At 43.0% G+C, this 12,453-nt stretch overlaps 1 protein-coding gene across 3 annotated transcripts in view; it reads right to left on the bottom strand.

The window, feature by feature from the left end:
• mcu (mitochondrial calcium uniporter) overlaps window positions 1-11,979 on the bottom strand; it is a 59,425-nt gene extending 47,446 nt beyond the window's left edge. For 2 of the 3 annotated variants that reach the window (XM_040001648.1, XM_040001649.1), the window contains exon 1: window positions 11,804-11,979. In XM_040001648.1, the coding sequence (XP_039857582.1) occupies window positions 11,804-11,920 (117 nt within the window). In that variant the 5' untranslated portion in view covers window positions 11,921-11,979. The remainder of the gene's footprint in view (window positions 1-11,803) is intronic. The other variant, XM_040001647.1, reaches the window with a different exon arrangement.
• Window positions 11,980-12,453: the final 474 nt, after the last annotated feature.

The following is a 12,453-nucleotide window of genomic DNA, read 5'->3' as shown; positions in this document are numbered from 1 at the left end:
TGCAGACAGAAGGCAGCGAGGGTCATCGCTAACCTCCTCTGACAGAAGGTCACGGGACTCACAGTCTGCTGCTTTTTGACCTCCGTGTGTGGAATAACGATGAAAACGCCATGAATGTTTTTTTAAGGTCAGCAGCTTCTACCACAATGTACATCAAATGTCTATGACATATATATGTGTGTGTGTGTGTGTGTGGGGGGGGGGGGGGGGGGGGGGGGGCACAGTTACATGTGTATAAATTAATAAACATCCCCTTCCATGCCTGTCACAGAACAAAGTGCTGGACTAGCACTGCATTGCTGTAGCAGACAATGCACAGCCTGATCCCATCATTTGAGCATCTCACGGGCCTCTGCATCTCTGCCTTTAACAGCCACAGCCTGAACACACTCTCACAGCTCGAGGGAAAGGTCTTCTTGAATCGTGCAGCTATTGCTAATTAGCATTAGCCCGCATGAACATCACACATATTATTATCACAGCGCAGCTGCGCTATAAAGAAGACACTTTCCTGCAAACAGCATTGCATTAACTTAATGACCGAAAGCAACAATTACGGATGTCGGTTTTCATTGGCAAACACAGTTACTCAGCGACAGCTAACAAGACTTGTTGAGTTGCAATTCTTTTATTCCACTGATCCAAGGTGCTGATCTACTATTAAATGCTCCGTCTTGAACTGACGGCCTGATACTGCTGTCAAGAGTCAAAAGGTAAAGCGCTCTTTTGATCCAAAGAACTAAAGCATTTCTAAAAATCAGCCTTGCAGTCAAAGGCATCATCAACAATGGATTACAGCAGCAGAGCTATTTACATAAGCAATTCACTCAGTGCCCTGCTTCCCAGAGGTGCCTTTGAGAAGAGAGAAGATTGTATCTCTCACACGTCGTCTCCTCTAAGTCCTCTCTGACTTTTCCCATAGAAGAAGAGGACAGAACACCGTTTTCTAAAGCAGCGCAAAGGATTGGCGAGTAGGCCGTGATGCACTGGCCAATGAATCTGAATCAGGTGACAATATACATGCAAGGCATCTGCCAACTAAGAGTAATTTTTGAATGTATTGATTCATTATGATCATTGTTTCAAGCTAATGGCCAGGACTGCTTTATAGTGCTTTTAAATTTACAAAGTTTTGTATAGTTTATGCACACATTAAATGAAAAATTGTAGACAGGGCAATAAGAATGTGTAATATGACATTATATATTATTAGAGCTTCTGCTGGAAATGTTGTTAACCCCAGCGACTTCAACCAGCAGGCAATTGGGGGGGTGTTAATGCTGCATTCAATTAATGTTTCAGCCGCTATAACACTAAGTGTGCGGCACAGACAGCATAATGGAGCTGTATCGGTTTAGGTGCATCTCTGCACGCACAGTAGGGGTTTAGTTGTCTCTGTACCAGCTAGAAAGCACAAAATCACTGTTAACACTGTTCTCATGTGTTAAATATTGATCTAGCAGGAACATAGACAGCAGCTAAACAGGTGAAGTATTAAATTACAACATTTGCCTGGTTCTGTATTCCTGTTATATGCTTTTTTTATGTTTCTATCTAAAAGGTTTCCATCTCAAAAAAATTACCTAGTGTTTTTCAGCCCAGTGGGATATCAACTTGAGCCACCCGGGCCATCGAGCTTGTAAATCATTGCATAATACAAAGTTTTCGACAAAGAACAATCTCGTGTTACCGGCACACAGATCTGGTTTCCAGTCGTGCTCTTGCATTCACCTGAAAATAAATACTTGAAATGCAGATATTGACAGTGTGTCATCCATATTACTACAAACACTATTGCTGAGCTGATAATACGCCAATCCCTCAAAAGAGCCGTTCATCCAGCGAAAAGGAGACTAGATGGATTAATCTGAACGGGATGTGGTCAGCAGTGAGGGTACAAGAATAAATCAAAAACACTCAACAGTGTTTAATGCACAGTTTATCAACAGCAGCAATACATTAACACTTCTCTGACTCATATATAGTGTGATATTATAATTTGGCCATATCTCACAGGCCCCGTGACGCTTGGCACAATATCATCATAATGAGATTATCAGGTCAAAACCTCATGATCACGCAGAAGTATAGAGCACCATTACAGTGACCCTGTTGGTTTGAACGAGCCTCTAAAACTCCACCCATAGTGTACCACATAACCCCTCCGTGCTTTGTCTCATGTCCAATACCTCAGTTCAGCTCTCTGGATCAGTTATGTTTAATCCACACGCGTCTCCAGTCATTGACCCACTAGTGCTGATATAGGAGTTAATTAAAAGAGACAAGGCTCAAAGCTCAGACTCCCGATTCATTTAAAACAAGCAATTGAGAATTCAGAGGAGAGGGGCTTCTATCAGCAGGAAAACTGTTAGAATTAGGGCTTGTGAAGCCATGCGCGGACACAAAAAGTAACACAAAAAAAAAAAAAAAAAAAAGAGCTTAGGTTACTAAGCTGCCCTTGCTGTGTCCTGGTGAAGATATATTTGTCTCTATCTGTTCCAGCCTATTATAAATATAACAATGGGACTTGAGGGATTGGAGTCCATTGTTGGACAGAGGTGTGCATCTTTGTTTGTCTTCTCCATGGTGAAACCCCCATGTGTGCGCTTGTGTCTACCATGGCACCGGTACAATATGGGTAATCACAGTGCAAACAAACTGGGCGCCAGGCCGAACAGAGTGTCTTGCTTTATGGGGCTCATTGACTCCCCGGATGTGCTCAGACTCTGATCAATCTCAGCTGAAGCTCACATCTTGACTTCTAGTGGTGTAATGGGGAGGTCATAAGCATCCTTCACAAAACACAGGCGGCTCATTTCAGACAGAGAGCGGGCTGGTGGTGCAAAAGCAAACGGGGCCAGAACTGAAGTTTGCGAGTCAGCCCTTTGGAGCTCTGGGGGAACAAGTGCTAAATTGTTGAATAATTAAATCAGATTTGGCAATTTAATGCATAATAACATAAAGCAAGCTAATTTTTCATTTCTTTCGTGCTCGTGCCTCGCAGAAACAGATCATTATGAACGTTATGGCACCCCACAGTTCTGCTCTCACACTCTACACATCCTTTTTCCTTCTTCTCATTCCCGTCACGTGGTCACGCATGCAGATGGCAATAAAGTTGCCATCATGGTACTTATTCCAGCAACTATCTAGCGAGTGCTACAAAAGAAGAGCAAGCACAAATGAAGCTCAAGAAACACACAAGCTGAGGACACGAGAGGAAGATGAGATTATTCTGAAAAGTAAGGACTTCCGCAGCCTCCAAATCTATTGGAGTCCACAGTACAATTGATTTAATATGAGATAAGGATTGATTTATTATATAATAAAATAATACAACATTCTTGGTCGTCTTTATTTGTTTGTTTAAAATCATGTGAATCTTGAAGTGTGCTTTTAAAGCACTCCTCTAAAAATAGTTGTATTTGTGTAAACAAATAGACTTTTTACATAATCTTCCCTGCTAGAATATTCTTGAGGACGACGCACATCAAATCTGAGCGCTTCTTTAATTTGCTTTTGGCCCAAAGCATTAAGTATCAGTACATGAGCGGAAGTCTACAAAACTCTGTTCTGACAGCTGTGGCTAATGCATGGCGACCGTGAGGGTAAAAGGAGCAAATAGAGGCAATGCCTGAAAAGAAACAACAACCAGCAGACATCACGCCACACTAAGCCACCATGAGGAGACAATTTCTCTTAGGTCGACACGCGCTACCACTACCCGCAATGACCTCGACACAAGGATAATGTCACAGTGGCCCTCGTATCCTGTTTAGCCATGACTGGTGAAGGCCTCGCTTCACTAGTAACACAGCACGAGCAGGTTTTGTCATACAGATAAACTCTGAAACACATGCAAATTTCCCCCCAGCAGTTCTAGGTCCTGTGCGTCTCAGAGGTCAGCTGGCTTTATCAGAGGAGACATTGGCTCACACGCTAAAAATCACCGGGACAAAAGACGTGCAGCCAGCTCGAAAACGTCAAGCTCTCGTGCCATTAACCCCGAGCATCGATCCAGCAGGAACAAAAGGACTGCTTATGAGCTTGTGCGAGTGTTTGTGTGTGTGCCGTCGTGAGGGGCCCGAGTAATTAAGAGTGCTATTAGCCTTGTTTAAGTTTGTCGGGATTCCGCTTGGAAAGTGAATCCACTGAGTCATTTGTACGCCTTAGTTGGCTTTCAAGGGCTGCCTCCAAAATCTTTTATTCTATTTTGGTTAAACTATAACTTAAAGGAGCACAACTGTGCAGTGAATGGCCAGTAATGTACTACCTATTCCTCCAAGAGACTCTAATATATACATAAATAATTTACAAAGTTACTATGCTTTGTCAGGCATGTAAAATGTGCTACTTTACCAATGCATGAAAGAGTCCGTGTGGAAGTGTGCATCTAAAGCTATGCAAAATAAATTCTGAAAAGGTACCCTGGAAGTCACAAAAGTGCTTCCAAGCAACAATATTTTTTGTTTTATTTATACATCTACTAGTTTCCTGGGAACTGGATAATGATCTTCTGAGTAAAACTCCAATTTCGAAGCAAAGACGGTTCCAGAGTTAGACACATGCAGGAATCTTTCCAGTTCTGCTGTCCAAGTAATGGGAAAGTTGTAAAGGGAAGCAGCTAGTTTCTGTTCTGTGAAATAAAGGTGAGCCTGAGGCCAAGGGAATCCTCACATCATAGATTCCCAACGTTCCTCTGAACCACTTTCCAAACGTTACTCCATCAGCAAAGCGGGGCTCAGTCGCACATGCTTCCATTTGTAATTAAGAACTGCCTCACAGTTGACTGATATCCCAGTTTCTTCTTTCCTGCTGCCTGTCGAGCAGTCGCGATTCTCCTCACACCACCCTGGTTATTTTCTGCGTTTCACTGAAAAACTGTAATTTCTAAACCTGTCATTTATAAACTCTAGAAAGTAATACTGGGCAGGCTCGGCTCAGAGAATCCAACAATGACTGGACTGATATGAGAAATTCAAGATACAGGAAGCAGCTGTGAGACGTTTATACTCCATGGTCATATGCAAACAAAAGTCTTGCAAAAGGAGGAGAAAGACTGCACTCATGAGGTGCAATTTACATCCTAATGAAATGAAAGCACCCACTCTTTTCTTTTTTTTATTTAATTGTCACCCCAGACTGTCAATGTGTCTACACAACATCCATCCAACTCTGCAGCTGCTCTTAATTCACCATGAACTTGAATAAACGATGCTATACCCGATCAATATTTCCAGAAGGAAAGGTCAACCCAAGCTGTATTTTCCAGACTCTTCATAGTTCTTCTGAACTGGTTTGTGACAGGTTGCAAATGTCCAGGTAAGATCCAGGTAAGAATTTACCCCGGTTACGCATGACGATGCCATGAAAATGACTGTGGACAAAGCAATGATTTCAGCGCAGCAAAAGTGAAGTATAGGTTAACAAAGTGACGGGGCAACACGCGAGTCTGGAAACCGTTTCCCATAACTGTCACATATTTTTTGACGAATTCGGGTAAAGCCGACCTTCACACAAGCTAAATCTGCCCGGTCTAATTTACACTGCTCATTTGGACCCAGCATTCCCACTGATTTGTCACAATAATGAGACCAATCTCATAACTAATGGCCTGAAAGGCAGGGCAGCTGATGGCCTTCGGGCTCTAGTAGCAACCTGCCCTCCTGGCAGAGGATGCCACAAGCCCCCCGATCTGAGATGAGAGAGGGTAACCAAGCGATGCCTCCATCCATCATCACATTACGCAAGTTGGCCTAATTTAATGTCCTTTTCAGACCTGACTGCAGACACGCTGGGCCACACAGAAACATGGAAAGCAGCTAATTAGTCTACGCCAACAGCAGAGGTTCGCCAGTCATTTTCCACTTCAAGGATGAAATGCCATCCGGATTACTAATGAGGACTTTGTCCATCACGACAGTCTCACCCATTGCAATGCCAAACGTCACCGTAATGAGGCGATAACTGAAGCATGCAGATCCTCGCTACAGTAAGGTGCTGGATCATTAAAATAATAACTGCACGGTAAATGCAAAACAGGAAACAGATCGAGTGCTATAGTAGCGACCACACTCGCTAAATACATAACACAGCAGACAGCAAACAGGCTGCAAATGATTGGAGCTCCTCAGAGCCTAAAAACTGTTTTGTTTTTTTCCCTCTTTATGCCGATGAATTTGCTAAAGTTCACCTTGTTTTTTTAAAGGCAGTAATGGGGAACGTAGTAGTTAGAAAATTCACAGCTGGAGTAGTTAGAACATTAGGCACACAAACGCTTCTACGGCATCCTTCTAACAGGACTAACCTACGACTGTATTTTAAAGCAATACTCTCCAAAATGAAGCCAGTAAACTGTAGAGAAATGAAAAGAATATCTTAAGTTTCTTTTTTTATATTTACAGAATTGTACTTATTATACTACAAACAATGACATACATATGTAATGTTACACAACTTTTACTGCATGTTCATTTGTGAGTGTATGTGTGTAAATAGAGCAGTAGGAACAGAAAAAAATCCCATGTGGGGCAGCCCACAGTGGGTTAACAAGGCAGAGACAGCAGCCAAAAAGAGAGCACTGGGTGATTTCTCTGGGGCGCACACAAACCTCAGAAAGAAGAAAAAAAAAAAGTCAAACACGCTTCTTGCTATGGGCCGTGTGCCTGTGCTCCCAGCAGCTCACGGATCATTAAGGGCCAGTGAGCGTCAACTAGAAAGCAAGTTTGCTAAAAGATATGAAGCAGTGTGAATGAACACAGCGGGTGAGAAGCTTCGCCTCCTAGCACGTCCACACACATGCACACAGGTACACGTGCACTCACCCACACACAAAATAAGTATTGGACACATCACAAATTTTCTTGTAAGTGAACACATTTCTAAAGGTGCTTTTGACATGAAATTCTCAGCAAATTTTGACCAGTCAAACTCTCCTGTCAGTGTAAATAAGCTTAACTACACATTTAATCTATGAAAGATTTTGATATAAGAACAACAAGAACAACAAGTGCAAGTTCAAATTGATGAAGAAATGCTACATCAACGTCAGTACGTCTCAGAAAAACTGAGACGTACTGACGTTGACGTAGCATTTCTTCATCAATCTGATGAAGAAATGCTGCTTTGGGTTGAAACTGTAGGAAAAATATCTGGAAAATCTCAGAAAACGTTTCGTTAGCTTTTGTTATTTAATTGTTTATCTATGACTTATTTACTTTGGTTCAGTAGGAAAATTTGAAAAACACAGTTAAAAGTCTAAAATTTATATCATCCCTCACATTTTCCAAAGCTGCTAAGCTGACCAGATTGGAGTCTTTGGCTGGTTGATTCTGGCCCCTGGGCCTTATGTTTGACACTCCTGTTTTAGCTGAACCGTTTCACAAACTTGTCGACCTAACTGTAACAGACACAGTGAGTCACCCTGCCGAAATCTGTAGATGGAAAAAAGGCCCATCCGCCACATAACTCCTGAACCACAGCAGACCCTGGAAATTACTCTGGCTACCACTCGACAGGGTGACCGCCACCAGAGCTGACAGGAGCTCTGTCATTACTACGGCCGCTAAAGCTATCAGCTTTTCATCACCGTAATAAGATGACAACACACACTTGTCATTTTGTCTGGTGTTAAGATAATCCATGATCTTTTCACGACACTGCCACGAAATGCCAGGAAAGGTGCTGCAGCATGAGCCTTACAGACAGGAAAGAGACATAAGTCTGTACTGCCTGAAGCTTCAGAGCGAGTATGCGTCCACATTCTGGTGTTATGAGTTACTGAGACGCATTTAGACCCAGCCAGACTAGTTCATGTCCCTGGCAGAATATAACCCACAGTGGTACCAGTTTACTGGCATGTCAGCTTAATAATTAACACCCTAGATACGTTTTGCTTCAACTAAATGAGGAAATGCACCTCTTTGTTTTCAGCTCATCTCTAAATTAACTCTTTATCTTTTATTAGGCTACATGCACGTTTACCTCAACCTTGAGTAAATGCACTATTTTGATTTTAAGCTGGCCCAACAAATTAAACTGTTGTGGGTGCTCGGCTTGGCCTGATTGCTGGATTTGTTTTGATAAAGACGCATGATATATACCCAGAAGCCACTTTTGCTCTAAAAAAAAAAACAAAAAAACAATCAAGAGATTTCAGGAAGTAACTACGAACTTGGTAAATATCTTTTTGGGAATGAGGAAAATCTATTTAGAGGAAATCCTTTACTGTCAATGTGGCATGCTGTGTATTTTAACAACATTTACTTCTTCCCCGCTTTATTTGTTCGTTTAAATCAGGATTGGCAGGAAGAGTGGATGGCACGACATAACAACTGGCACAACCGGCATGTTATTATCTGGTTTACCTGTTTCGCCCTTTCACACAGTGTTGCTCTGTTAATAACCAGATGATTTTTGGACAGATTTTATGCAAACAAAATCAAAAAAACTCAAACTCTACATTTAGCACAAATGCATGCAGGGTCACAGCTTGGAACAATGTCTATACGTTAGTGGGTAGTGAATCCAGTTACAATGTCTCAAGACACCCGTTTGACTAAGATAGGTTCCCAGTGAATCGGGGTAAACTAACATGCCCGTCTGGCAAAACAAGATTGGTTGCCTCGTTGTTATTTCCTGTTCATTACTCTGAAGCTCACTATCTAAAACTCATAAACACTGGTGCTAGTGATCTTGGCTAATCAGTTTTTCAAGCTCATTATAGGAACAGATATGGCTTAGACTAAAAGTCGAGTCACACTGCAAACTTTTAAAACAGTCTGAATATAGCCAAACCAATAAGAGCCCTGCTGACGGTTCTTTCAGATTCTTCATATGGGATGTGTTGCATGAATTGCTTTCATGTATCTTTCTGACATGGTTTCACTTCAGGTTTTTAGGTTTTTGGGTCATCTATGATAAAACTAAAACAGGACTTTATAAAAGTGAAATCACTTAGCGTCACGATAACCATCACTTACAAAGACAATGAAAGCCCTGCGAGAAAACTCAGATCAGCTTTCTCACCCACTCACCCAAGAAAAACTCATCCCACTAAAAACGCCCCTGTGTATAGATAGTAATCCAATATCAGCTATGTTGACCACACATTATTATCACTTCTCTCCTGCTGAGTTACTGGCCATGATGTGATAACATCCGAGAACAGAAACGAAGGTCATCATTGTAAAACCCAAATGTCATAAACAAACGGTCTCTGAATTGCCATCAGTTATTTTTCACACAACATGGGGTCATACACCTGCCAATCATCTGACTGCAAACTGAAGACCGGACTCATTAAGTAGCAGATAAATGGCAGCCAAATGGACATTTCCCCCATCACTTCATACCATATACCTGTTTCCCTCCTCAGTCTGTAAATGTTGGATCGCTGAGTCTGAAACCAGTTTATCCGTGAATGGTGGAATAACATTGATGGAACTGCCATTGCGGACACGTCTATCAGTCATTCAGCTATCTTATCACCCTTAGCACAGCCACAAGCTTAGAGTCACTCTCTTATCACACTAATCCGGACAAGTTCAGAGCTGAGTCTGTGAAGGCAGCACGGATAAATTAGTTTACTCCTTTACTGATTGGATTAAAAGCCAGGAGCGGGCCTCGGCCCCCCGGCCCCAGCTGCTCTAGTCTCCAGCTGTTCAGCTTTAATGAACATAGGAGCTTTAATGTAAGTAAATGACTACAAAAAAACAATATTTAATGCCTTTTATTGCCACATTTTCCATTAAATCATATATTTTAGATGCAAGATATGAACATATTGACTATCTCACAATACAGAAACTCCTGACTGATTTATAACCCTTTTACAAGGAATATTCCCAGTGACTCGTCACTCCTACTACACGTCAGGAAAGCAGCATCATATATGACAGCTGGCTCAATATTAATCTAGTGCAGGTTAAATGCAAGCATATGGAGTCCACTGTCTCCTTTGCAGCCCCATCATCAGAGCCATTACACAGCTCTACATTTCTAGTTAGGCTCTAGACACCATATTTAGGTCTTCTTTGAAACACGTATGCATACAGCCTGCATGGAAACTGTATGCATCCCACTGCAGCTTTAATCAACACTAGTGCCGAAACAGGGTTTCCACTGGAAGACTCACAAATGAATACAGAGGCTTGGCTGTCACAAAGTGACAGGCCCGCGTTAGGGGCCGCCGCAGCAACGCTTCATTGGACGGAGACACAATATGACAGACAAACAACGCTACAAACCTGGGCAGCCTGAAATAAAATGAAAACTTATTAGCGGCCAACTCTGGCAAGAGACAGTGAGTAGTAACGTGCTTAAAACAGTTAAGGCTTTCTTAGAGATGGAAGAGGCCAAGAATATCAATTCAGACTCAAATTTTTTCACTGTAATAGTTCACAGTGGGAGACAGTTCACAGTGGGTCTAGTGTGGAGATATGGAGTGCGTGTGTCTCTTCTGACAGCTCCTTAACCTCCGGGCTGGCCTGCTTCACTGAGAAGGAAAGCCTCATTTAATTTCACAAGGCCTGTGGAAAGTGTGCCTGAAGATGGTGTCAGAGATAGAGAGAAAGACAACAAAACTCTCAAAACATTACATCAGTACTTCTAACTACTGCAAAGACTTCCACATTCCCAGAACCCCATCCTGGGCTTCTCCTCCCTCCTCAGGCTGCTGCTGGAAAGACTCACAGTTTCCTCTGCCTCTGTGACCCCCCCCCTTCTGACAAGGGGGGAGGGGCGGGGGTGACAGAGGCAGGAAAACGCTGTGCAACTATTGCATGGTAGTGACAGCTCTGTAAACGCAATTGCCTTCCTGTTATTGTGAGCATTGTTGAGGGTGCATCCATTACTACAGTGACCATGTAAAGAAAAGACCTGCATCAGCTTGCAGGAATACCTAGGATTTCCCTGATGAATGGGGAAACACCCACAGGGAGGGGAGAAACAGCAGGCCGGCTGGAGAGTCTGACATCATCCAAGTACAGACTTCCATGTTCCTGTGAAGCCTCATATGCCTGCATGGATAAACACTGAGCGCATCTATGGATAACTCTCTTCAGCTCTCTTGCAGACACACACACACACAAGCACAACTTCCTCTCCAGGTCTGGACAGATGTTCATTGTTCTGAGTTTCTGCTGCTGCACAAACACACACCAGGTAATAGCAGAGAGATGGGGCTAACCATCAGCCACGGGCTCTCAATCACACCTTTACTGCAAAAGCACAAAAAATAAGGCATCCATACCCTTCCACAGTCAAACCAACCCTAGCAGGTACTGCAACCTAGAAGCTCAAACTGGGTCTTATTCTAATTCATATTCGCTGATCAGAATGATACTGGGATTAACATATGCCTGCAAAGTTGAAGGATTTCTTCTGGGTTTTGGGTTTTGTTTTGTTTTTTAAATCACGGGTTATGAAGCATTTGAGAGGCGAATGTTTGAAGGCTAGTTACAGTAAACGGCGGGGCAGCAGCAGCGGGGTGTCGATGGGTTTCAAGTGCTCCAAAAAGCTGCATTGCCTCTCTGTCAAACCTCTACGTCCCACCGTGGATTAAAATATCCACGCGACACCAGGTTGGGATACGTATCATGACTCGTCGTGTGCCTCACCTTTACGTGAAGCTCGACCTCAAAGAAATAAATGAAGTGGGGGAGATATTGACGCTAGTTAGCTTCACTTCCTTAGCCAGCCCCGCTTGCCTTCTCTCCGGTCCAGCCTCGCCAGCTCGGTCCCTACCCCTCTCTCTCTCTCTGTCTCTCTCTCTCGGAGCTGTCTCAGACGTCCTGGGACTTACCGGTCTTATATGCTGATGATGCCGCTGTGAAGAGACAACAAGTGCGGGGCGGCTGCTGGCCACCGCTCCGCTGCTCCGGGACAAGAGGAGTACTGATCTACACACTTTCACAGCCATCTCTGTAGTGAAAGCTCGCCGTGAAGGAGACTGCTGCGGGCGGGCGGACGGAGAGGCACCGAAGAAGCACAGAGGGAGGGGTGGGCGGGTTTGCGGGGCTGGACTATGATATACACATGCCCAGTGTTGCACCAGTGTGCTAAGATAATGCACTTCTGTGCGCACTAGTTCAAAAAAATGTATGTTATGCGAAGACTGCAGTACACCTGTCTCCAGTGACAATATACCCTACTGCAATTCAAAAAAAAAAAAGAAGTCTGGTGATAGTGGCATGGGTGAAGGAACTATATACACACATCTCGGTGAAAATCATTGTTTTTATGTCTAATGTGTTTAACCAAATAAGAAAACATGTGTACTATGTTTTTGTTGTTTTTTAAAAAGAGGGTTTCATTCTTAAAGCTTCACACTTAACACAGTGCACAGTGCAACCTGTCTGAATGTCTTTCTGTCACTCGCCACACTATCCATCTATAGCCAAATATCAAATATAACCTGTCCTTCAGTCACACTTGTGTTCCTGGATCAAATAT

This window comes from Simochromis diagramma, unplaced genomic scaffold, assembly GCF_900408965.1.
Source record: "Simochromis diagramma unplaced genomic scaffold, fSimDia1.1 OVJJ01000421.1, whole genome shotgun sequence".
Classification (NCBI taxonomy): domain Eukaryota; kingdom Metazoa; phylum Chordata; class Actinopteri; order Cichliformes; family Cichlidae; genus Simochromis; species Simochromis diagramma.
Note: the sequence above shows the minus strand (reverse complement) of the source record. Positions and strands in the feature narration are given on the sequence as shown.